We start from the raw sequence: 27258 nt of genomic DNA, 5'->3' as shown, positions 1-27258 counted from the left end.
GAGTGTTTATAAGTGGGAATACATTTTATTTGTGGACTATTGTATAACTGTATGCATTAAATAGAGGTCAATGTAAGTGTTTCCAGTCATATCCTGTCCCCCACTTTACTGTACCATAAGTCCGCAATGAGTCATACTGATCTTATATTCTCTCGGTGCTTTCTGTGCCAATGTTCATTACGAAATGGAAGTCTGAATCATAATTCACTGGCATGTTGACGGACTCTGCATCGATCCCTTTGTCCCATTTATCAATGCACTTTCATAAGGGACAAAATGTTGTGAATGTATAGGAGATATCTGTGTATATGTGTATTTTTTGTTTCTATATCTAATAGACTAAATAAGTTCAATCTCTTTCTTTGAATTAAATGTTATGGCAAGATAAGCCATGATATCAGGTGCAATAAAACGAAGACAGACTCAGGCAAGACAATATACCCCCAGAATACTGTGCGTGTAACTTACACTGATTGCTCTTTGTTTGGCTTTGTTTTGTTTCACCCACACCCCTGTTTTATTTCATTTAGATGCTCTATATAGATTACCTTGATAGAATAATGTTAAGATATTTTTACGAAGCTACAATTACCCCTTTATTCAGCACTTAGAAGCATAAATTCTCTTTAAGTAAGGACAATGTTTATTTCAGTTAATTCTGTCATATTACTCTTTTTTTTTCATTGTTGATTTAAATGTTAACACATGAAGCAAGATTTTGTAGGCTAAGTAACCTGACAAAACATTTCTTACAGTGAACCTTAATTTTTCCTGGCTTTTTTACCCGCATCTCCACTATAGAAGGCTATGTGTGTTCAATCTCAATCTTTGTTTTTAGTTTGTTTGTGCTTACACATGCCTCTTTTTCACAGGGTGTATGCTGTGTTTTGGTCAGTCATCCTTTTTCCGATTTAACCACCCAGAGGAGGCCCTCAGGATGAAAAGTTTGATGCCAGGTGGAAACCCTGGACTTACCAGTGCTTACAGGAATCACACAGGTATACATGCCTTAAAAAAATCATGCTGTACAGTTCATTTAAAGAATCAGCCAATTGCTCTGTACTCTATATATAGGAAATTTGAAGGCACTCAGGAAAAAAAGAGCGAGCTACATTTCTAAGTACTGACACATTTTGCCAATTTAATTACGACATGACTATAGGATGTTATAGGAAAAGGGGCACAGAGAAGCATTGTACACTAGATAATTATAATAAGTTCCAGACACTGCTCAGGTGACACAAATCTGCCCAAAATAACTCTGCCTATCCCACCTCTTTGTCTGTTAATACCCATTTTATTGGAGAAAACTCCTTCTGTATCTTTGCCCATTTAAACACTGCACTCACTCATTCAGCATAGTTTTCCTATCAGATGATAGACTCAAAACCAAGAAGTGAGATCCTAGGAGGAGAAATAGCTTCTTTGAAAAGAATGGGAATTTGAATGGCCGCAGGCACTTTATAAACTGCTGGAAAGTCCCTGCTTTGTGACCTTGGCTTTGACCCTGTTTGGTTTCAATACTTTTTGTACCACATTGGACATTTGAAGGAGTGTGACACCATGACGACACTGAAAATCTCATTGTTGTGGGGCCAGTGAGGGTGTAAACTGCCAGGTGCAGAGGACAGGTCAGAGTTCTGTTGCATCATTGTTTAAGTGACTGACCCTATTCGTGGTGGTCTTTAATTATGAGTTCAAAAACAGCTTTAAACATTATATACTTTGGTTTAATGTAAGGTGCTGGTCTGCACTTTTAAATTTCCTGTAATTGTACATAATTTAGACTTTTCGTTTCAGAAAAGCTACTGTGTCTTTTGGTAAATAGTAAGCTACTGGATATTCAATAATGGCTGAATGGATCTTTTTCAGGTTTCACATCAAACTTTATTTATGTAGAATTTTATACTTTTTCAACAAGAGGGAGGAATGGGATTTGCATGCAAAAGATACAAAAATGTGGGTCTCCCACATGAGCACCTTGGCTATAGGTATTTTGAGCATGTGTGTCTAACTGGTAGGCCATACCTCCAACGTTTATAATTCTAGCTTCCAAAGTTATACTAATAAGAAATTATTGTAATTTCACTTTTCAGAAATCGATTGTGGATGATAAAATAATATTGGGAGAGATAGGGAGGTAATGGGATAGGGATGTGACGCAGACTTTATTAAAGCCTGCATCCCTGTGAGCTAACATGCACATGCTCTACCCACTGCACCATGGCACTGACTAAATTAACATGTTTATTGTGGTGTTAGTGCATTGGTGGCTCTGGCTGCAGAGATTGCACTGTATTCAATCCTTTCAGATGGTCTAGAATGTGCAGAATGAGTCATGTCGTAATTCAGGCTCTATTCTTCTCTGTCCGCCCTGACCTTTGTACTGAGGGTGGGATGCCTGCCATCCAGTCTGTGGGCTGAGCGCCACACCCAGTCCCAGTTTGAGTGTAGAAATTGTGGGGGGAGGTGTTTGTTTGCATGCATTATGCCCAGCCCTGTCCTGCATGTGTGTACAGCACATGTGGTATGAGTGAAATATGGTCTAGTCAGTTTTAAATATAGAATTTTCAAATCCTCATCTGATTACATTGCAGTGAGAGACCAAATGAAATGACATGTCTCAATTTATTATTTAACAATGGAAGAAAGGTACATGGATGTAAAACCCTTCCTTAAATACACTTTTCAGAGTGTAGGGATTGTTTTGTTCTTGTTGTAAAAATGTTTTGAGTATGAGTGTTTAGGTATGTGTGTGCTTATTTGTGTTCATATTTGTATGTGTATACTGTATCTGTTTTTGTGATGTGGAGTCATATAATTTTGACATTGAAGATAATTAAAATGTATGCTTTGTATCTTCCACAGAAGCCCATGGCCAGCTCAATGGAAACCATGTTCCTTTGCACGAGCAAACTCGTCCTGGACATGGCACTCTTGTCCGCTCTATTGAGAAAGACCTCCATGATATTATGAACTCTTTGTCTATGGAAGAAGCCCAGGCTTCTTCTTCTGAGCACCATAAACAAACACGCCTCCCCATTTCACAATCTTCCATGCTCAACGGGGGTGGCCACAGGCTTGTCTCTCCTCCAAACAGTCCTGGTGCTATGTCTTTAAGCTCCAGCTATGAAAATAGCAGTCCTCCTTTCTCTTCCCTTTCCATCCCATCTGTGGTTAGCAGTCCAGGGACTTGTTTGGACTCTGCTAATACTCGTTCCACCAACTACAACCATGCTGTCCAGTCCCCAGTGCCACAACCACGCACTTTTACATCCAAGGCCAGCAGCTCTAATGGGGGGCTAAAGGAACAAGAAAGTCCCAGGATTCAGAGGAAAGCCTTGTCTGAACCCCCCCCAAGCCCCACTACAAACCATAAATACCCAAACCAGGCTGCTCTAATCAGAGGTGGAACTGAGAGTCCAAACCTTGCCCATGGTTCCTCTTGTGGCTCTGTCTCAATTGCATCTGGAGATTTGGGCAGACAGGCCAGTGCCAGGCTAAGCCTAAAGTCTGTCACAACCTCTTCATCACCAGCCTCTTCAAGCCCAAGATCCAGTGTTGGCTCCTCTGTCCAAGAAAGTTCTTCCAGTCTTCAGTCCAACCAGTCCCACTCACGCCCACTCTTCCATCCCGAGAGCCCCCAATCCACCCGCCGTTGCATCGAGCCATCCAGCATGCATGATCTCCCTCCTCTCAGCCCCTCGGCAGCACGCAGAGGTGTCCTAGGAGTGCCTGTTCTCCCTGGAGTTCTACCTAGCATTCCCCTGACCCCTCGCAGCCAAACAGGTCGGAGCGTGCAAGAGAGTCCTCGACTCCAACAACGAATCACAACAGAGGAAGAAGTAGGAAATAGCAGGCTGCGAGCCAGAAGTCCATCTCCTGTATCAGGATTATTGAAGGACCAGCCAGGTGGACCTGGAGGTAGGCAGAGGGCTGGTCTCACCCCAGCTCTTAGCTCTGAGACTTTGATGTCTCCTCTCACCAGTCCCCGGAACCAAAGAAAGAACCAGAGAGAGCCACGACAGGTCCAGCCACGTACACAGGAACGCAAGAACAGCATATCAGAGGTCAGCGAAAAAGAGGAAGACTTACTGGAGTACCATCGCTGGCAAAGAGAGGAAAGGATGCGTGAGCAGGAGATGGAGAGGCTGGTATGTCAGTGTCTGTCATGAGTGTCTGTATATCAGTCACAAGTTTGGACACACCTATTCATTCTCTATTATTACTATATTCCACAAGTCATCATACCTATGAAATTATGCAGTGACCTAGAAAACAAACTTTATATTTTTTAATCCTCAAAATAGCCACCCTTTGCCTAGTTTACAGCTTAACAAACTTCATGAGGTGCCGTCTGTGACAGTGTTTCCTGCACCAGTAGGATATATTTGAGCCAAATTATGAGTTTGTAGTCTGGATTGAATGTTGAGATAAAAAAAAAAAAATTGTACCCCAAAATAATGCCATCCTGTTGCGTTCGTAATAATATATAATAAATTTTAATCGGAGGTGTCAGACCATTCTGCTCCAATTTCACTTCCGCTTAAATGTTTTTGAAACTGAAATCAGTCATTACATTTGTTGTTCTTATGAGGTGTAGTGGAAGAAACATTTGCAATCATTTTATTTGGAATAAGTGATATATGATATTTTCATTTAAATAAAAATATTATTATAAAAGCAGAAATCTGTAGGAAACACTGCCCTGGGGTGCATTATAAACAGTATTCAAGGAATTTCCAAATGCTTGGCAATTGTTGGCTTTTTTTCTTCAATGTCTGGTCCATCACATCCATTTCAGTTGTATTTGTTTAAAGGTTAAGTTTCGTCAAATAAAAAAAAATAATAATATATATATTTATATATATACACTCGCAGCCAAAAGTTTGGAAAAATGTACAGATTTTGCTCTTATGGAAAGAAATTGGTACTTTTATTCAACAAAGCGGCATTCAACTGATCACAATGTATAGTCAGGACATTAATAACGTGAAAAATTACTATTACAATTTGAATACAATGTTCAGAACTTCTTAAACCTCTTCAAAGAGTTCTCATCAAAAAATCCTCCATGTGCAGCAATGACAGCTTTGCAGATCCTTGGCATTCTAGCTGTCAATTTGTCCAGATACTCAGCTGACATTTCACTCCACACTTATTGTAGCACTTGCCATGATGTGGCTGTTGGGCAATTCTCGTGCAGCTTACAGTCTAGCTGATCCCACAAAAGCTCAATGAGGTTAAGATCCATAACACTCTTTTCCAATTATCTGTTGCCCAATGTCTGTTTCTTTTCCCACTCTATCCTTTTCTTTTTGTTTTTCAAAAGTGGCTTTTTCTTTGCAATTCTTCCCATAAGGCCTGCACCTCCGAGTCTTCTCTTCACTGATGTACATGAATCTGGTGTTGAGCGGGTAGAATTCAATGAAGCTATAAACTGAGGGTATGTGAGGCATCTATTTCTCAAACTAGAGACTCTGATGTACTTATCCTCTTGTATAGTTGTACATCCCACATCTCTTTCTGCCTTTGTTAGAGCCAGTTGTCCTCTGTCTTTGAAGACTGTAGTGTACACCTTTGCATGAAATCTTCAGTTTGTTTGGCAATTTCAAGCATTGTGTAGCCTTCATTCTTCATAACAGTGATTGGCTGACAAGTTTCTAGAGAAAGCTGTTTCTTTTTTGCCATTTCTGACCTAATATTGACCTTAAGCCATGCCAGTCTATTGCATACTGTGGCAACTCAAAAACAAACACAAAGACAATGTTAAGATTCATTTAATGAACCAAATAGCTTTCAGCACCGTTTGATATAATGGCAAGTTATTTTCTAGTACCAAATTAGCAATTTAGCATGATTACTCAAGGATAAGTTGTTGGGAGTGATGGCTGCCTGAAATGGGGCCTGTCTAGATTTGATCAAAAATGACTTTTTTGAAATAGTAATGGTGCTGTTTTTTGCAACAGTAATGTCCTGACTATACTTTGTGATCAGTTGAATGTCACTAAGGTGAATTAAAGTACCAATTTCCTTCCAAAACAGCAACATTTTTACATTATTCCAAACTTCTGGCAACAAATGTATATATATATATATATATATTAGGGCTGTCAGTTGATTACAATTTTTAATCAAATTAATTACATGATGTCCCGATTAATTACAAATATTTGCTGAGAAAGCCCTCATATATCAATAATTCAATATATAATGATGAAATAATTATACATACTGTACATTCTATCATTCAAGTGCTTCCAAACTTTTTACTGGCTCTGTATGTTTGTGTGTATGTACACATCACAATTGTGTGAGTGTTTTTAATGGGCAGAATTTTGTCAGAAAGTGCCCAAGATGTCATGGGTGAAGTTTTCCTTCACTTTTAATTTTTTTATTTAAAACGGTTGGTTCTTCTAAAAGGTTAAAGTTATAGAGAATCTAATGGCTGTAGAGGATTGAGGAGACAGGCTTTGCATTTGAGCTGTCATTGGCTTTTTTAGTGGAGTTAGATTTCAGTCCTGGAGGATGAGTTTTTGGGGTTTACATGGTCAGAGCTTTCTGGTAAAAGCATAGAGCAGTCAGGAATAACACATGGATGTAAATTCCTGAGACCTTCTTAAAAGCTTGTGTAGAACTTGTGGCTGCCCAAAGACTATATTTACCCAACACAATCTCAGTGCTTTGAGCTGCCCTCCTCCTCATAAACACACACACACACACACACACACACACACACACACACACACACACACACACACACACACACACGTGCATGTTGGTGTGGCTATCCTTATGAGGACTCTCCATAGATATAACGATTTTTTTATACTGTACGAATTTATACTGTACGAATTATAGATACTATCCCCTATACCCTAAACCTCACAAAAAAAAATCTGCATTTTTACATAAAAAAAACAAACATAGTTTTTCTTTATTAAGCAATTTGAATTATGGGAACACCATAAATTTTCTTATAAACTACGTTTATAGCATAATACTCTTGTAATTACCAGTTTGTAACCTAAAAAAAATTCCTTGTTAACCCTAATTATACCCTAATTATATACTGTACAGTGGGGCAGCTGTCACAGAGGAGACACATTCCTGTTATTCCCTTGAGAAAAGCTATTTTAGGATACTAGTATGAGACAGAACTGAAAATTAATACAGGACAGGAAGTCATTTTCCATTAAGTCTCAGCTTTTCGAGATAATGGCAGGGGCATTATTGTGTTTTGAATATGCTTTCACTCTGTTTGGGTTAAACTTTTTCCCCTTGCTCTCTGGTCTTTCTGGCACTGTTGTCATGGTTACAGCACAGCTCTGTCCAATAGTGTGCCAACTGGCAAGGTGGTGCTTGTTTAGGCAGTTTCAGCTTTGTCCAAAAGCCGCCGAACATTCTCTAATGTAGCTCTCAGGTTTGTATCACCTTTTGGAAAAAAAACGTTGCCACATAAAAGACACCCGACAGCACTGCTGACCTGTATTTAGCAGTTATCTAATCTTCTTAATGCCATAAAATACACAGACACTGATTGCTTCAGAAATTACATTTCAGAGATGAGACCTCACAGTGGGTGAATATAAGTAATGCGTACACAGATTCTGTGATTAAAGAGGGGGCAGGAGTGATATTCATAGAGGATGGAGGAAGCAATTTAGCATCATGTTTTTGACAGCAAAAACTTTTGGGAGATTTTTGGGAGTTGCTTTTGTAAAAGTAACAAAAGCAACTAGGGATGAGGAATTACAAACGAGAAAAAAAATGCAAGAAACATTTTTAAATGTAATCTTTTCTCATAGTACAGTCAAGAGATGAAATGGCTTACCCACGTGTTGGCAATCCCCTCACGTGTTGCCTATGTATTCACTCAGTTCTAGGCCATGGCCCAATTGGCTTGAAACAGTGACTTTTTTCCACCCCCTCCACAGTAGCATTACTAGGATTCACCCACCTTTTATCATTTGCTTATTACAAACAAATGCACACTCACACATATTCAATCTCTCAATCAATCACAGCAGTATCCTTTAAAACAGTGTTTCTCAACTAGTTTTGCTTCAGGAACCAGATTTTACATCAGGCAACAAGTGGCGGCCCAACTCAGAATCAAAATTGTTTACTCTTAAGTAATCCAAAATGTCTTTAATCAAACATCAGAATCTAATTCCATGAACTTTGCAATATGCAAAATTCTAAACATGTCATAGACTGAATAGGACATTTTTACAATTTTGTAAATGCATAAACACCAGCAGAAGTGTGGTTTACCAGCCTAAAACTTTAGACTTCTTTGTTTTATTACCAAATTACAGATACATTTGCTCCAAAACACCATGAAGTTTGATTGGACCCACAGCCTTTAATGTAATCAACAAAAGACATTGGAAGCATTCTCTCTGCCGTTTTACAAGTTGACATTTTATCAACCAATGTATTTTGCTGTTATAGTCTTGTTTCGTTGCATTTAGCATTGTTTTTTTCAGCACAGACCAGCGACCCATTTTTGCATCACAACCCTCTAGTTAAGAACTACTGGTTTACACATGCAAACACATTCCCTTTGTCTTCAAAGTTCAGTACCTCAATTTGTGTCTCTCTCTTTCATGAGGTCGCGAAGCAGATACGTTTTAGAGGTCGTTTTACCTTTTGTTCCTGTCTGTGTTGCTGCGAAAACTCAGACATAAGATTTTCATACTAAGAGCCACACGAGGGCGACATGGCACCAAATTCTGAATGAAGGAACTTAAAATGTGTCTTTGTTTACTCAAACAGATTTAATCAGAGTAAATGAATGCATTTATTTTTCTTTCCCCCCTATGTTCAAAATATAGTAAAGATAATTCTAAATTAAGTTTTTTTTTAACACAGATAAAGCTGAGAAACTGATAAAATTCTCCTTCCTCTCTGTGGAACACTGTTTACATCTCACACACACAACAGGCAGACTTTTGCATGTTTATGAAAAGCTGAGAGACAGAGAGAGTAATAAATAGAGATTTGTTTTTTTAATCTGCTATTCATTTGTGCTGTGTCTCACAAGCCTACAGAATGTCTAATATAATTATCTGAATTTACCCACAAAATTCATGAACAAAGACAGAAACTTTATATTTAATAAACTGGTTTAAACCATTTTCTCAGGGCTTGCACCCAAACAAAGGACAGTGATTCCAAAAAGTGAGTTTTACACAAAAAGGTTTAGTAGCATGTGTTTTGTGATGGTCTGTGTCTGTCGAGGCATCTTCAGTATGCATACCAGCTATGCTGACACTCTTTGTTGGAAAAGAATGCTGTTGCTATGTTACCGTTGTGTTGATTTGTTCCAGTGCTCTGTCTGGATGCTTTTGACAGGTCAGACCTCGTTAAAAAAGAAAGAGCAAATGTTTTGAGAGGTTCCATTGACTGTTTTTTGTGATATAATGGCTCAGCGATAAAGACTTTACAGCAATGTACTGTACACAAAATGCACTAAATTTGTTCTTTTACATTTAACAAGTTCTGTAATCATGGCTGGATTTCCTGCTGGAAAATCCAGCTTAAGCTGGTAGCTGTGTTTTGGAACATGTTAGCTGGTACAAGGTCTAAGGTCTCCCAGCTTGGACCAGCTAATGACAAGCTTGGACCAGCTCATGACCAGCTTGAAATCAGCTAAAAGCTGGATTTTCCAAAGCATTCCATATTATGTTTATTATATTTGAGTAAATAATTTCTTAATTCATCTCTTGAATTTGATTAGCTGAAATGGAAGGCTGTACATTCTCTGTGCGGTTGTGAGAGTACTGTCCCCTGCCATGCTATTTTAGTATTGCCACTGGTGTCATCTAGCCAAGCTGAGCTGGATATTGTCTATGTAAAATATAATGAGCCCCAGTTCCTAGAGCACTAGTTAGTTGGACTACTAGAGCTATGAGAGGAGACCGGGATTCTGGCAGCCTGTAAGAACACACACACACACACACACACACACACACACACACACACACACACACACACACACACACTAAATGTTGGTGGAGTGATGGCAGCAGCTGAGTATCAAGGCGAGTGAGAGGTCGCTTGAGTGTAGTCAGAGGTTTGGGGGTGATTGACAGTAACTGGGTTGCATTCAGAGTAGAAAGTTGTCATAAAGAGTATGTGTATGAGATGTTTGAGATTTTGTAATTCATACTAAGTTGTTTAATGTGCTAAACGCTGATTGAATCCATTCGGTGACCTTATAGGAGGACGCAGTGTACATGATGTCTTCGATATGTCCCTTTGGAGTCAAGTTGCAGTTAGCTTAGATCTGGTTCTCCTCAAAGAGTGAAAGAGTTTGTGTAGGTCTGTGTGTGTTAACTACATGTTTATACATCTTTAGGCCTTTGTGTGAGCTTAGGCTTGTGCAAAGTTTAAAGCAGCATGCATGGCAAAACTATTCACTTGTTTATGTGTTTGTTTCTAGGAGAGGCAGAGGCTTGAGACCATCCTGAATTTGTGTGCGGAGTATAATAAGAGTGACCCACCGGTTGGGGTGGACACAGGGAAGGCGGGGCAGTTTCCAGGTATGGAGGAGGTCTCTAATCAGCGACCCGGCCCTGACCCTGTAAGTCTGGCAGTCCAGAACTCTCATAGACAGAGAGAGATTGAGGAGCAAAACCTGAAAGAGGAGTGTAGCAGCACTGAGAGCCAGCACCAGGAGGTACAGCACATACATACCTACATATGCACACAAACTATCAGAGATAATCCCAATTTTAAGACTAACAGACTGAATGCGCACAATACAGAGAGAGAGAAACAGTGACAGATATAGAACAAACAAAAAAATGCTTTTAAGAAATATTCTGGTTTCAATACAAGTTAAGCTCAATCGACAGCATTTGTGGAATAATGTTGATTACCACAAAAAACAATCTAAACTTGTACCTCCTTTTCTTAAAAAAAATATATAAAAAATCTGGTTTACAGTGAGGCAGTTACAATGGAAGCAAATGGGGCCAATCTGAAAACACCACTGTTTCAAAAGTATACAAGATGTAAACAATATGTGTAAACATGATTTTAGTGTGTAAATCGCCTACTAACGTTTTCTGTGTAAAGTTGTCCAATTTTACAAATTCGTTGCAATGACGACAATGCCGTAACTCTAAAACGACAATTGAAACAAGCTTACAGCTCAAATAATACACACGTTTTATCAGAAGAATTCACTTCCATTGTAAGGGTAATTGTAAGCTCCTGCTCTCCCCCTCTCTTAAATTAAAAATAAAATACAAATAGTTTTCATTTATTTAGTTCATTGTAGAATGTCAGGAAGACTTAATTTGTTCCAACCAAAATGTATTTTCCATTTTCTTAGTGGCTCCATCAGACACAGATTATTATTATCATTATTTTTATTTTTTGGTAATGTTGATGTTGTTTTTAAAGTGAGCTAATGATTTTATTTTATTTAAAAAAAAATTATCCCTAAACCTACTCAGAAAGCATTGGCTGTTTCTCAATGTGTGCTTACATTCTTGTAGACTTGGTCGACAACATTGATTTAAATGATTGAAACAACCTGACTATATTTGGTTTCACCGTCTAAAACAATAAGCATCAAATTAAGTATAGATTGAACCTTAAGGTAACAGTTGCAGGTTAACTTTTTCAGAGTGATTAATTGCACTAGGTGTAAATAGCACCTGTCACACAGCACGGCTATTTGCCCTTAAATAGTCTGGTGGAAACACTGAAATTAAAGACAAACTGCGCCCCCATTTGTCATTTCAATGGTGTAGTCTGTAAAGATGAGATAGATATGTTTTTCTCGTATGAATGACCCCGATTCGATTCCCCCTTTTGTCCCACTTTTCCCCATCCTGTTTCCTATATCCACTCTTTATATTTCCTATAATACTAATTATAATAATAAATAAAAATGTTAAGCTCAGGAGTTGAGAGAAATGCTTAATCTATAGTAATACAGTAGTAACCATGTTTCTGGTGGAAGCCATTGTTTTAATACAAATAACCATGGTATTACTACAGTAATATGGTGTTACTATAGTAACAATGTTTTAATTTTGTGGTTATGATTTTACTACAAAATACCATGGTATACTATTTAGGTGATACTAAAAACATGGTTATTTTTGTAATGGAGAGATTGGTTTAGGGGTAGGGGTTGGTGTAGGGTGTCTGCGGGACTCTAAATAAACACAATAATAATGCTACAATGATGCCCCTATACTGTATGTTAGTATTTAATTAACAGTGCAAATAGTATTTGATATTTGATATAGTATTTGATATTTGATAGCGTCTAACAAGATGCATTTGGTTTCCATTTATACTTAGTGCAACTGCATCTGCCTTCCTTTTTTATTTACAGTGAAACCTTTTAGTTTTTTTTTTGCATTTTTACATTTTCATAAAGACATAATTTTTTATATTTATTAGGATGTTTTGCTCTTGAGGATTGTTGGCTGATCTCCTCTGTGTAGGTGATTTCAGCTTTACTGTGGAGACCAAACTCTCCACAATGAAGACAAAACCTAAGCTCCCAACACATGTTTACACAGCTCTCTGAATGGGGGTATACCATATACTTCTGTTGTTTTATATAAAGCTAATTATAAATGCTACTCTCTAACCCAAACCCAGCCACTAATAGATAACTTTTAGCATTTTTTGAGTGATTTAAAAAATAATATTTTCTTTATAATTCTGTTTACCAATTGAGGATATCTTCGGTAGGCCCCAAAGGGAGGGATATTTCCCTCACTTTTCATGGCAATTTTGTCCCCAAACTATAGCCAGGGTTGGGAGGGTTACTTTTGAAATGTAGTCAGCAATGTAATGTCAGCAACATATTCTAAATACTTTGGATTACTTCTTCAGCACTGGTAGATTTTTTTAACTTGTTTTGACTATAAAAATTCTGCCAGTACAGTGAGACAATATACACATTTTAAAAATACATTATCTGAAAAACATAAATATCTTATGCAGTGTTGTTTCTAAACCAAGATTTATAAATTGTATCTTGTTTTAAGGATTTGTAGATATTTTTACAGGTAAACAATAAAAAATGATTATCAAGAATATGATTTTTGCCCTAATTTCAAAGGTCTTACTAGAAAAAAGAAATTATAATCTAATGTGAATTTTCTTGATAAAAAAAAGATGATCGTGCCTAGTAACATGTGCATGTAAAATGGCTAGAAATAGCATTTTAGCTTAGCATAAAGCTGACAATTTACACAAGGTTTATTTTTATTTCTTCTGATCCAAACTTATATAAAACTTAATTATCTGTCTGCTTGTATAAATGTAACACATCAGAAGAAAGTGTTTCACCGCTGTTCAAATGCACTTTGGATCGAATCATTTATGTGTATAAATGTTTTCCATCTGAAAGGACTAAATATTAAATGAAACAAATGACAATAAAATCCAAAGTAATCTCTTCAGTAATCAAAATAATTTTTGAATGTAACTGTATTCTTATTACCAATTATTTAAATTGTAACTGTAGTTGAATACAGCTACTTATATTTTGTATTTTAAGTGTGTAATCCCATTACATGTATTCCATTACTCCCCAACCCTGACTATAGCTTAGTACATACACACACATACACTATTTGTAGTAATAACAAAGTAATTGACAAATTACATCTTTGTGAAGGTGGTATTTCCTCTGTCTCTCTGGATTTTTTTACTCCATCTTTCTTCTTTTGCTCTTTGTCAGCATGAAGATTCATCAGTACTGGGGCAGCAGGAGAGAGTGTATCTGGAGGAAGAGCGGCTCAGGGTTCTGGCTCGAGTGGATGAGCTGAAGGCACGTGTCACTGAGCTGGAACAACAGATACAGGGGTCCAGGCAAGAGGTTAGACTGAGTCTTAAACCTAGGCCATATCTACAGACCATAACAATAAAATGTGGTTGTGATATCTGCAAAGTACACATTCTATCATGTATTGGCTTAAATAAAGCACCACACTAGTGAGAGCAAGAGATGAGTATATTAACATCTTATTTGAAGTCTGTCTCTACAGTACAGTCACTAACCTTATTCTTCTGTACCCATGAATCACCATCTGTCATGCATAGATACATCTTTTTTGTTGCATATTAAATCGATGTGAATGAATGATTTTTCCTGATCAGCAGAACTGTGCTATTTATGTTAACAGAAGCATATGGAGGTCAATAGAATGTTGAATGTGTTGGCTTATTGGCAGGCAGAGATGGAGAGGGCATTATTGCAGGGAGAAAGGAGGGCAGAGCTCGATCAAGTGGAGGCGGAGTTGGAGATCATCAGTCAACTTCAGCTCAAACTTAATGAAATGGAAAACACAACTCACATGGATAAAGAGAAGGTACCAACTCATACACATCCAATGAAGAAAACATTTACTTTGCTCAAACTTCACTGAAAATCTCAGTGGTGCAGCTACGCGATAAGTTTCCAGTAATAAGTCATTTGTCCTCACTGAACATGAAAGTGCTGCTTGACATAATGCAATCACATCCAATCAGAACATGTTATAAGGTTAATAGATATTGATAGTAAGCAGGATTTTGGACCAATGATATTTCAATGTGGGCTTGACTACCAGGCACAATGCCTAAAAACAGAAACCAAGCAATCAACAAAAAGTCTTGTTGCTTGTCACGGCTGTGAGTGGTTGGGACAAAAACCCAGATTTACATGGAAAGCTTTTATTGACTGTTGCTTTATCGCACCATGCCAACACGGTGATATAGTTTCTAACAGACTGACTTCTAACTCTTATTATTAATCCAAATAACCATACTGCGTTTTTGAATGGACAATCATTAATTAATTACAATTATTTGATACAGCCCAAAAAATTATTTTGAATGAGATGTACAATAAAATTCTTAGGGAAATTTTTTTAGGGGTATTTTAATACCGAATGACCGTACAGTATGTGAAAGGCATGTCTGAACCTTTGCATCCCATTTTGAGTATTGCGAGTCAGTCCTCACTCAAAAGAGATTGACTTAAAACAGTCCACAGATGGACTTTGAATAGACTGCAACATAAATATTCATGATTTAGCCTGGCGCAATATGAGCTCTGATTGCCATGGCAACTCCATATCTAACCCCCCTGTCTTAACACAGCATGGTATCTTTATTTAAGCAATGTGCCCTTTTGTCTTCACCCCTCTTCGAAGTCACTGGCTTGCTGCTTGTGTTTTTTTTTTTTTTACCTGTGAGTATGTTATGTGTGTGTGTGTGTAATGTTTTTATAGGAAAGAGCAAAAGTCTCAGCTGAACGGGATGTCCTGGCCAGGCTGAGGGACTCGTACAGTGAGCTGAAGGGCCAGCTTCATAAATGCCCTGAATCACTGAGGGAGCACTTACAGGAACAATTGACCAGGGTCAGTTTGTGCATTGATACTGCCTACAGAGAAAGTTACAGAGAATATTGAACAAAACAACTACTTCACTACAAAGATAAGCAAGAGGAAAAGAGAAAGAAAGAAAGAAAGAAAGAAAGAAAGAAAGAAAGAAAGAAAGAAAGAAAGAAAGAAAGAAAGAAAGAAAGAAAGCATAGTAGGGCTGTCAGTGGTTTAAATTAATTCTGACTTTGAAAATTTTCAATTAGCCTCTAAATCAGACATGGGCAACATACGGCCCATGGGTCAGATCAGGCCCTCCACATGGTTTAATGTGGCCCGCGGCTCATTTTCGTAAAAACGTTTATTTATTTTTTTTCATTGGATATTTCAGTTAACTTGCACGCGAGTGCACTTTTTCCTTTTTTTCCTTTTTCACTTTTTCCATCTCTCTTTCCCCTTTGAACAAACTTAGCGATCTGTAGTGCAATATTCTGCTCAAGGAAAAGTGTTATACGGCTACTTTGTGTCCATTCTTGAGGCTGCTTGTGATGTTTGGTGCTACTTTGCAGGTAAACCTTCTCAGTGATTAAATTAAATATAAAAGTAGATCTCTGCATAATTGAAATGCGAGCAAAAGAAAGCCCTAGACGAATATGCACCTGTATGTTAATCTAACTTGTGCAGTAATCATTTATCATATTCAATCAGCCGGTGTTATTCAGTTGTGTGCTGAAAGTAAAACCATCGAGGAGACCCGCATCATGCCCCTTTTAGCATGTAAACGGGTAATGTTGTTGTAAATTAAACTCGCCTGCTTTGTGACCCTGATGTAGAGAGTGTTAAATTGAATAATAAATTAACAGGGAAGTAGAGATGGTCAAATAAATTTATAAGCTCAGCCTTTATTCAGTTTTTTAATGCATGATAGAAAAGTATCTACCTTTGTAGAGCAATTCAATACTTTAGGCAATTGCAGAATAGTCCCATTAATCACAGATACACTTCAGAAAATTTAGTACACAGCTATTTCTGGGCTTAAAAGATACAAAAACCAAATCAATGCAGAACATTGTATCTCAAAAGGAATACAATGTGGCCCCATATGCACAACTTAAAGCCCGATGTGGCCCCTTTACCAAAATAGTTGCCCACCCCTGCTCTAAATAAAAAGAGCCTTTCCTTTCAAAATGTAGCTTCCAGTATAGTATACAGTTTTTTGTTTTCAGATCCCCTTTTATTGAACAAAAAATACAATTTGATGTTACAAATAACAAATAATGTGCCCCAGTTGTTTCACTTGCTGTTAATATTTAAAGGGGTCATAAAATGCTTTTTTTATTGTTTCATTATCTTCTGAGGTCCACTAAGAATGTTAGTAAAGTTGTTTTTTTTTTTTCCAAATTTATTTTTTTAATAAATGATAATTTTCCACCCTGTCTCTGACCATCTTTCTGAAAAGCTAGATTTTTGCCTCAGCTCCTCCTTTAAATTTAAATATAAATGCCCTCTGTTATGACTGGCTAACATGCAGCCCCTCAATTTCAGCCATTTTTGAATCTCAATCGGAAGAAAATAAACAAGCACCAAAACATTAGAAATGTTCATTTCACGGTTTACACATAATGCACATCCAACACATTGCATCCGAATACATTACACTATTAATCTCAAGCACAACTGTTAATAATCACACCCTGTCTACACTGGATGCTATGATCAAAGATGCTGTCTACCATGGAAATGCTTTTGGGGATTGCATTGGGGATTAAGTTTTGAGTTCTGGAATTTACAGTATGTTTTTATAGTAGAATGACCACTTATATTTCAAAATATCAAGGAAAATGTAATTCCTCATTACATGACCCCTTTAATACTTGTTAAGCTTCAATGGTAATTAAAGGAATATTTCTGGTTTAATACAATTTAATCTCAGATGACAGCATTTGTAGCATAATATTTATTACCACAAAAATGTATTTTGACTTGTCCCTCCTTTTAAAAAAACAACAACAAAAAAGCAAAGATCTGGGTTACAGTGAGGCATTTACAGTAGAAGTGAATGGGGCCAATTTCTTAACATTAAAACACTCACAGTTTCAAAAGTATAGCCACAAGACATTAAGGATATGCATGTAAACATTATTTTAGTATGACAAAATCACTTACTAACCTTTTCTGGGTAAAGTTATAGCCAATTATCCAACTTTGTTGGCTACGTAATTGTTATATGCATCGACCAGATTTTGAATAATAATAAGCAAATAATCAGATTCACGGAAAGACGTTTGGTGTCCTTATTCCTATTGGAAACCAATTTACAACCAGACAAATCTCATTGTCATTAAACACAAGACACACTATGAGAAAAACAAAGAGTATATCACCTTCAAGTAACACCAGCAATAAATGGGCAAACACATGACAAGATATAACAGCCATAACTAGACAGCTTGTTAGAAACTGGGACTGTAAAAACTGCACAAATATCTCATGGCTGTGTGTGTTTGCTGTCTATGTGCTCCCTCTCTAGCCAAAATATGCTCATGGCTATAAAGGGTTTACAAAATGTCCGGACAACCATGATCATTTTTATGCTCCTCTACACTCTTGGAAGTTATTTTTCTGTGTCTGAGCATGAAATTAATGTTTATGCTTGACCTTGCTTTTTACTGTTTCTTGCTTAAGTGCTTTTTTGTACTAAATCTCACTAATCCACTGATATCATAATTGTAGAATTGAGAAAATCATCTCATTCTCCTCTATTTATGAACAGTTTGTACTCTACAAACAAATAAGCATCAAAAGAGGATGTTATGAAATGGATTTTCTGGAGATGCAAACATTGAAAAAACAAAGCATTGTTTGTTAAAGTGATTTTCTTCGGCTTTGTCATTGAGGCAAATTTGTCTGTCTGCTTGTTTGTTTTTTCCCATCTGTTTGTCTGCCTCTCTCTTTCTCTCTCCCTCTCTCTCTTTCTGTCCATCTGTGCACGTGTGTCTGTAGAAGGTGGAGGCGCTAGAGTCGGCCACTAAGCGCTTTGAGGATTTGGAGTTCCGCCAGTTGGAGAGAGAGAGTGGCATAGAGGAGGAGAAGGAGACGGTCAGCCGACAGCTGTTACAAGAGAAGGCAGAGTATCATCGCAATGTGACCAAAAGGAAGGTAATGATACTGATGGCAGATCAGTTCTGTTAAGGAACTCATAATTCAGTATTGGTAGCTTATCCTGTATCGCACAGTGTTTCGTGACCAGAGGTATGTGTACCCCAGGGGGTACATGGAAAGTTTTAGACTTTATTTTGTTAAACTTATAAAACAGAAAACTTAATAGATTCAAATAACTAATTGTAAAACATAGATTTCCCCCATTCCTGATTAAGAAAAGAAAATGTCTCTAACGTGTGCAAATGTTATATATTTGTGTGGATGACACTTGAAGTAGACTATACAGTATGTGATACTTGGTGAGTCTGTTTGTCACCCACAGTCTTGATGGGTTTGTTTTGTTTTTACTTTAAAGGGACTTGATCATGCTAAATGATATCCAGTATAATATAAGTTTAAAGGAATACTTTTCTGTTTTGATGTCATTTAAGTGGTACTTATGGATAAGACTGGAGGTTATTAACCCAAAACAGGTTGGGAAACACTGCTGTATCGGACAACAATAACATTAACACAATCTCCTTTTAAATATTTATTGTGTTTTGTGTAGGAGAAAATGGTGGCTCTTGAGATCCAAGCTAATCAACTAGGTCTTCAGGCAGCTCAGGATTGTGAAATGATGGCCAAAGATAGAAATCTGGCCCTACAGATGCTCCACAAGGTTGAGAACAACACTTACAGTAGTGTCTTCATCACGGTTATATTAAAGTGATAGTTCACCCAAAAATGAAAATGCTCTCATCATTTACTCACCCTTATGCCATCCCATATGTGTATGACTTTTGTTCTTCTGCAGAACTCAAACAAAGATTTTTAGAAGAATATCTCAGCTCTGTTGGACCATTAAATTCAAGTCAATGGTGGCCTGAACTTTGATGGTCCAAAACGCATGTAAAGGCAGCATAAAAGTAATCCATATGGCTCCAGTGGTTAAATCTATATAATTTTAAGCAATATGATTGTAAATCCTTTTTTACTGTAAATCTACACTTAAATAAATCTAAATTTCCACTCAACATTCTGGTGTTAAAATTACTTTCACTATCACATTCAGCCACATTCTGGTCAAAGGTTGTTTAGGTTGTTTAGGACCACTCCTGTTTTCTATATATACAAATGACTTGCCATTAGTCTTAAAGAAAGTAAAAATAGCTATGTACGCTGATGACTCGACTATCTATTCATCTCACAAAACTATTGAAGACCTTGAAATTGTGTTATTGGAAGAACTAAAGGCTGTAGTAGAGTGGGTTACAAATAATAAGCTAGTCTTAAATGTAGGCAAGACAAAAAGTATTGTTTTTGGTACCAGACACATGTTGTTGAGTGAACCAAAATTGAATCTAGTTATTAAAGATATGTATGTTGAGCAGGTACTACAGACGAGGCTTCTGGGTATCGGAAGTCGACAACCACTTATCATGGTCCAAGCATATCAGTATAGTTGTGCGCAGGATGTGCAATGGTCTTTTTATGGTGAGAAGGTGTTCTCACATGCTGCCTTTTAACATGAGGGCAGATGTTATGAAATCACTTGTTTTGTCACAGTTGGATTATTGCTCAGAGGTTTGGTCATGTGCTGCTGTGACATATATAACAGATTTACAAATGGTCCAAAATAGAGCAGCGCGATGTGTACTTCAGTGTCCATTTGAAACTAATGTGAACTGGATGCATAACACACTGTCCTGGTTAAAGGTAAAAGAAAGATTTACAGTTTCCTTGCTAAATTTAACAAGGAACATTATTTTAACTAAATTACCAAAAGTACTTTATTGTAGGCTATATTTTAGTTCTGATGAGCACCATTATGCCACTAGACATGCTACAGAGGGTAGGTTTATACTACCCAAAGTAAAAACAAATTATGGAAAGAGAACTATGTTGTATAAAGCCATGTCCGGTTGGAACACTTTGCCCAGAGACATTGTTAATGCACACAGTAAACATCAGTTTAAAGTCCTTTTAAAAAGAAATTTGATCATAAATTAAAATGTATTGCGAATGGTAAATTGTTATTCCACTATAAATTCTTGCTTACAGTATCATGGCCAAATTGTATTTTTGTAACAAAAGATTATTTCATATCTTAGAATTATGACTAAACTAGGTGTTGTGTATATGGGTGTGTGTTTGGATTTGTATGTAGGTATGTGTGAGTAGGGGTTTTGTGTTTTTAATCTTTGTTGCATTAGTGTTTTGTTTTGCAAAATGTAATGCATTGAATATTGGTGTAAAAGTCTTGTAAGCGGCATGTTGGATTGTATCGACTCCAGGAAGGGTAGCTGCTCGTGTGCAGCTAATGGGGATCGAAATAAATAAACAAATAAACAAAGAAAGGTGGAGATTTATACTAAAAAAAGAATTGCATATTGATTGGTTTCTCACCTACACCTACATATCACTTAAGAATATATGGATTTAACCACTGGAGTCTTATGGACTACTTTTATGCTGACTTTATGTCCTTTTTGGACCTTTTGAGTTCTGGTCAGCTGAGATATTCTTCTAAAAATCTTCATTTGTGTACAGCAGAAGAAAGAAAGTCATACACTTCTGGGATGGCATGAGGGTGAGTAAATGATGAGAGAATTTACATTTTTGGCTGAACTATCTCTTAAAGCCACAAAAATGAAACTGACCAGTATGTATTCCTGTTCAAGGAAAAAGAGATACTGGCTTCCCTGGAGAAGAGATACCAGAGCCTGACAGGTGGAAAGACTTTCCCCAAGCCTACCAACACTCTGAAGGAGGTAAGACAATTCTACAGTCATGACCGCATCCATGGGCAGCACTAGAGGTGGACTTCTGTGGCTTAAAGGCCAATGTATACTTGGGTTACTGCATTGCGGATCAGATCGTGCACTAGTAGTGGTGTGATGCTAATTTCGTCATAAGCACAGTCTGCTCCTCATCTGTGCACATCGTCAGCGAATGCATTCATATTTGCAGTATTTTGCTGTCAAAAGTGTTTACCTTGAAAGTCTGAACACTTCACTGTGTGCGAGACCATCTGGCATGTATAAAAAAGCCTTTAGTCGCAAATGTTTTAATAAAGTCCTAAATGTTTTTGCTTTTTTGTCAACTTGACCCATAAATAATAAAATATTTGACAATTTGCATTAATTTTGGTGCATTTTGACATTCATTTAGTGTGGAAGTGCTGACAGCACCAAAGAAATAAAAGGAAACTGTGTAGACTTTAGTCCAGATGTAGTGAGTACTTGATATTTCTGAGGTATAACGTTTGAGTTCAGAATGGAATATACAGTTGTGTTTTAGGCGGAGACTAAGGTTAAAGGGATTTTTTAAGCCTTAAATTCCAGTAAAATTAAACATTTGTAACATTTCAACATTAATTATAAATTGTATTGTATTCCAATATGATATCAAAGGATGTCCCATACACATCCAGAGGTCTGGGCTAAGCCCCACTGACCTCTGGATGTCCCATACACATCCAGAGGTCTGGGCTAAGCCCCACTGACCCTAGAACATCCATCAGCAGCTCAGTGGTAATCAACATGTTTTTGGTTGGCAAGTGAAATCTTTTTAACTTTGCTGTCAGTCTATGCTGTTGAACAGACTGTAAACAGAGGCCTTGTGATTTGAACTTGTTTTCTTTTTGTAGGATCATTATAATTCATGTGATATCTGTGCTGTATCTCAGTATTTCACATGTTGGTTTGACATAAATGTATCATTGTGTACATCTTGATAGTAGAGGGGTCTGTAGGGATCCACTTGACTCTCTCTCTTTTTGTTTTATGAGCTTGTTTTTTTTTTCTGGGTTATCGCCTTTGGCGAAAAGCTTCATGCTGATGTCTCTTTGATCAGTCATAAAATATGTATCAGGAATCTGATTAAGTTTGATAAGACAAATGCAATTATTTAAATGTTCTTTGGCATCTTTGCGCATCACTGCCTATGCACTGTTTTCTGACTTTGATGTTCACATTCAAAACAGGAAGTGCTGTACATCAGCGAATCTGACCTTTTAGATGCTCTCCCAACCCAGCAGTCTCTACTCCCCTCGTCTTGTTGTCAAAGCTCCACCCCTCAGATATATTGTAACAGGCCACAGGAGGTAAACACATAGCATGAGCCCAGAACAAAACCATTTAAAGAACTAACAAAACCATTTAGTGCATGGTAACCACCATTATTACATGGATATTTGAATCTGATTGGTCAACTGCAGCATTCTGCAGTGAAATATTTTTTGTAGGCATATAACTGATAATATTTTACTTAATTTCCTATAAAGCCGAGCTAGTCTCATGTCTCTCATATCACTCCGTGGTCTCTTTCTTTTCACATAATAAAAAAATATATTTAATTCAAATCAATATTGCATGATCATTTGGTAAGTAGACATGTAATATGAAAGATAACGTACAGTCAGTTCCCCTTCTGTCGCTCTCTCCACGTTGTGTCAGAGAAGCGACACTAGGGGTCTCTCTTGAGCGGTGATATTCACCTCTGGACTATGAAAAAAGGCCAATGAGAGTTGGCAACCAGTATTTGCATGTACCGCCCCCGGACATACGGGTATTTAAGCGGCGCAAATACGGGTGTTCATTCAGAAAATTTCTTCGGAGCCGATGGTCGTGCATGAACTCTGCTGCGAGTTACACACCAAGTTCCTGGTTAATCCTCTGACGCTCTGCATGCTGTTTGATCTGACGGCGCATAACAGCGGCTTTCTCCTTCGTGCACGGCTGTGCATTCTTGCCCTAGGCGCTCGACAGCACAGACAACTTCGAAAGAGTTATTCTAAAAGAGTAATTTCGCTCTAAAGAGCAAAACACAGCGGCGTTGAACGTCCTTCTCAGGACGCGTCTTTTAAAGACGATATTTCCGCCCCTGTGTAGTTTCTGGATGTGGTTGATGTCTCCCCACCTCTGACAGTTATAAAAACTGCCTTGCATTCCTGGGTTGCGATCACACGCAGGCAGCGTTTTTATGAATGGTCTATGTTTTCAGTGCGAGAACATAGCCATGACAGCATTGCGGTCGTAGGCTTTCTCTTGTAGTGAGAAAGCCGCTTCAGCCGCCCAGCGCCTCGCCTCCTTCCCACGGGATTGAGGCAGGCGCCGCGGGCGATGAAAACGATCTGGGGACAATGACGGGCTCCGTTTTGCCGGGTGAACCCCCTCGAAACCCCCCCGCCTCCCCGGCAAGCTTGCTTGTTTCTGTCCGAGCTTGGGATGAGCATTCTCTCCAATGGGTTATGTTTTCAGTGTGAGAACATAGCCGCAGCAGCGTTGCGAACTCTGCTTTCTCTTGTAGTGAGAGAGAGCCATCTCAGCCGCCCCCAGCGCCTCGCCTCCTTCCTACGGGATTGAGGCAGGCGCCGCGGGCGATGGAGAACGATCTGGGGAGAATAACGGGACACTTTCGCCGGGTAAATCCCCCCGAAAACCTCCCGCCTCCCTGGCACGCTTGCCTGCTTCCCTCGAGCTCGGGATTAGTGCGGTCCGCTTAACGGCCTACCGCCCGGTCCCTCGAGCTCCCCAGCATTGGATGATGACATCACCGCTGCATCGGAGAGCGTAACAGCGGCGTCGGATGCGGATATCTCGCCTGGGCCGTCACCTTCGGGTCTCCGCCCAGTCTGAGCCTGACGCAAGAAGGTCCGCTATGCTTCCCCGGGCTTAATTGGTTCCGCGGGCATGTGCGCCGCTCACATCAGAGCCCCTGGATTCCTTCCCGGACGTGCATGACGAGCTGAGCAAGCCCAGCTTCCTCGCTCCTCCGCTCTCGCTACCCTCGGTGGTAGAACGGTCCCAGACCGCTCCCCCCTGCACGCCATGGCCCCCTCCTGCAAGTCCACCGGGCCAGGGCACTTCAAAATCTGCACTTGGGTAGTCCTGTTCTTGACGTGCTGCAGGAACTGCACTCGAACAGGCGATGGCCACTCCGTGGTCCAGAAACGCAACGATGGACAGGCAGTACGGGAGGCAGACAAAGCACGCTTTCTCAAACGCCCCGTCTCCCAGCTCCGTCCATTCGGCGACACCACTTGACGACTTAGCCCAGCAGTCCTCAGTGGTGAAGAAACAGAGCGAAGGCTATTTTCAAGCAAAAAAGCATCCTGCCCTGCCGCAAACCTGCCGCCAGGGGCCATGCCCTGTCTGCTTGCCGAGGGCGTCCTCCTGCGGCTTTCAAGAAAGAAAGAAAGTGGTGCTCGCCTCAACTAACAAGTGGGTGGGCCCAGCTCTCAGCCCCAGCGTTGAGCCCCCCGCAGAAGTTGGACGCCCATCGTCTCACGGACCCCCTTGAGGACCCAGAAGGCTCCCAGAGCTCCTGAGATGACAGACCCAGAGACCGAGGCGTTAGCTCGGAGCTGGTAAGACCACTCCGTTCCCGGTGGAGGGCCGGGAGGAGAATTTTTGTTAAATTCGTTACACTCTATAGAGCTATTTCCTTGTTGTCTCTGGGGTCACCTGGCCCGCAAATGCCGTTCTCACGGGCTCTGCTTTCAGGCCTCAACAGTCCCGGCTCCATGGGCGCTGGTGTCCCGCCTTCAGCCTCACGACTGTTCCCGGCCGGCCGGTTCAGAGCGAGTCCAGAGGACGCCAGCATCAGACCTCCTCCTCAGTCACGAACCCGCCCCTGCCGGTGCGCGAAGCAAGGTAAGTGCTTTGAGTTTATTCTCAGCACCGGAGCCTCGGGGCGCCACGTTGCCTCCCGGCGCCGCATTACCTGTTCCGCACCGCTCGCGAAGCCCGCCGGATACGTCCAAAAACTTCGTCCCCTTGGTGCCCCTAGCACAGAGCTTAGAGGCGTGGCTTTCACTGCCCAACCCGTCACGCTGGCTGCACCGGACCATTCGACTCGGTTACGCAATTCAGTTTGCCAGGTCTCCGCCCCCCTTCGTGGGCATACATTTTTCCACAGTACACGGCCAACATGCCCATTCCCTACGCGAAGAAATCTCCTCCCTTCTATTAAAGGACGCGATAGAGCCTGTCCCTCCAACCGAAACGAAGAAGGGTGTCTACAGCCCTTACTTTGTTGTACCCAAGAAAGGCGCCGGCTTACGACCGATCTTGGACCTGCGAGTTTTCAATCGGACCTTGTCCAAACTCCCGTTCAAAATGCTCACCCAGAAACAAATTCTATCTGGCATCCGGCATCTAGATTGGTTCGCAGCGGTAGACCTGAAGGACGCGTACTTCCACGTCTCAATTTGCCCTCGACATCTACCCTTCCTACGGTTCGCGTTCGACGGCCAGGCGTATCAGTACAAAGTCCTCCCCTTCGGCCTGTCTCTGTCACCTCGCGTCTTCACGAAAGTCGCAGAGGCAGCTCTTGCCCCGCTCCGAGTAGCCGGCATACGCATACTCAATTACCTCGACGACTGGCTCATACTGGCTCACTCTCGAGAGTTACTATGCGCACACAGAGACCAGGTGCTCAGGCACCTCAGCCGCTTGGGGCTTCAGGTCAACCGGAAAAGAGCAAGCTCTCCCGGTCCAGAGCATCTCTTTTCTCGGTCTGGAGTTAGACTCAGTCTCAATGACAGCACGTCTCTCCAACGAGCGTGCTCAGTCAGTGCTGAAATGCCTCGCTTCCTTCAAGCCAGGCACCGTGGTCCCGCTAAAACATTTCCAACAGCTCCTGGGGCATATGGCATCCTCCGCGGCGGCCGCGCCGCTGGGGTTGATGCATATGAGACCACTTCAGCACTGGCTCTGGACTCGAGTCCCGAGACGAGCATGGCACCGCGGCACGCACAACATAAAAGTTACTTCTGCCTGCCGCTAAACCTTCAAACCCTGGACAGACCTCTGCTTTCTAAGGGCAGGTGTACCCTTGCAGCAGGTGTCCCGACACGTTCTGGTCACAACCGATGCTTCCAAATTGGGTTCGGGTGCCGTGTGCAACGGGCGCGCAGCCGCAGGCCGGTGGAACCGAGGCACGCTGCGCTGGCACATACACTGCCTAGAGCTGCTGGCTGTTTGTCTAGCCCTGCAGAAGTTTCTCCCGTTAACTCGGAACAAACACGTCCTAGTCAGGACAGACAGCACCACGGTCGTAGCCTACATAAACCGCCATGGCGGAGTATGCTCCCCCCACATGTCACAGCTCGCCCGTCGTCTCCTCCTTTGGAGTCAGCAGCGACAGGAGTCACTGCGTGCCACTCACATCCCTGGCAACCTCAATGTGATAGCGGATGCGCTGTCAAGACAAAGCTTGCCTGGCGGGGAGTGGAGGCTCCACCCCCAGTCGGTCCAGCTGATTTGGGACCGGTTCGGCAAGGCTCAGGTAGACCGGTTTGCCTCCCAAGAAACCTCCCACTGCCCGCTCTGGTATGCCTGGACAGAGGCTCCCCTCGGGGCAGATGCGCTGGCACACAGCTGGCCTCGAGGGCTGCTAAGCACGCATTTCCCCCAGTGAGCCTTCTTGCACAGGTGCTATGCAAGTTCAGGGAGGACGAGGAGCAAGTCATTCTGGTAGCCCCCTATTGGCCTACCCTGACTTGGTTTTCGGACCTCACGCTCCTCATGACAGCCCCTCCCTGGCGAATTCCCCTGAGGAAGGATCTTCTTTCTCAGGGATGGGGCACGCTCTGGCACCCACACCCAGACCTCTGGAACCTCCACGTCTGGCCCCTGGGCCGGGATCGCGGAAGATCTAGCCCCTGTGTGTAACGCCACGGTTCTGTCCCCTCTGGCGAGTGGACTCCGTGCTTCCCTTAGGCAGTCACGGCTGCCTCGGTTGCCGTGCTGTATGTTCC

General features: G+C 40.6%; 1 protein-coding gene across 11 annotated transcripts in view; it reads left to right on the top strand.

Annotated features, from left to right (window-relative positions):
- phldb1a (pleckstrin homology-like domain, family B, member 1a) overlaps nt 1–27258 on the top strand; it is a 65198-nt gene that overhangs the window by 22434 nt on the left and 15506 nt on the right. For 6 of the 11 annotated variants that reach the window (XM_052114225.1, XM_052114208.1, XM_052114228.1 and 3 more), the window contains 10 exons: nt 873–998; nt 2869–4154; nt 10451–10687; nt 13727–13864; nt 14220–14357; nt 15261–15389; nt 18354–18509; nt 19063–19173; nt 21176–21265; nt 22480–22599. In XM_052114225.1, the coding sequence (XP_051970185.1) occupies nt 873–998; nt 2869–4154; nt 10451–10687; nt 13727–13864; nt 14220–14357; nt 15261–15389; nt 18354–18509; nt 19063–19173; nt 21176–21265; nt 22480–22599 (2531 nt within the window). The remainder of the gene's footprint in view (nt 1–872; nt 999–2868; nt 4155–10450; nt 10688–13726; nt 13865–14219; nt 14358–15260; nt 15390–18353; nt 18510–19062; nt 19174–21175; nt 21266–22479; nt 22600–27258) is intronic. The other 5 variants (XM_052114233.1, XM_052114260.1, XM_052114271.1 and 2 more) reach the window with 2 other exon arrangements.

Source organism: Xyrauchen texanus, chromosome 4 (assembly GCF_025860055.1).
Source record: "Xyrauchen texanus isolate HMW12.3.18 chromosome 4, RBS_HiC_50CHRs, whole genome shotgun sequence".
Taxonomy (NCBI): Eukaryota; Metazoa; Chordata; class Actinopteri; order Cypriniformes; family Catostomidae; genus Xyrauchen; species Xyrauchen texanus.
The sequence above is the reverse complement of the archived record's forward strand: the minus strand, read 5'-3'. Positions and strand labels throughout refer to the sequence as shown.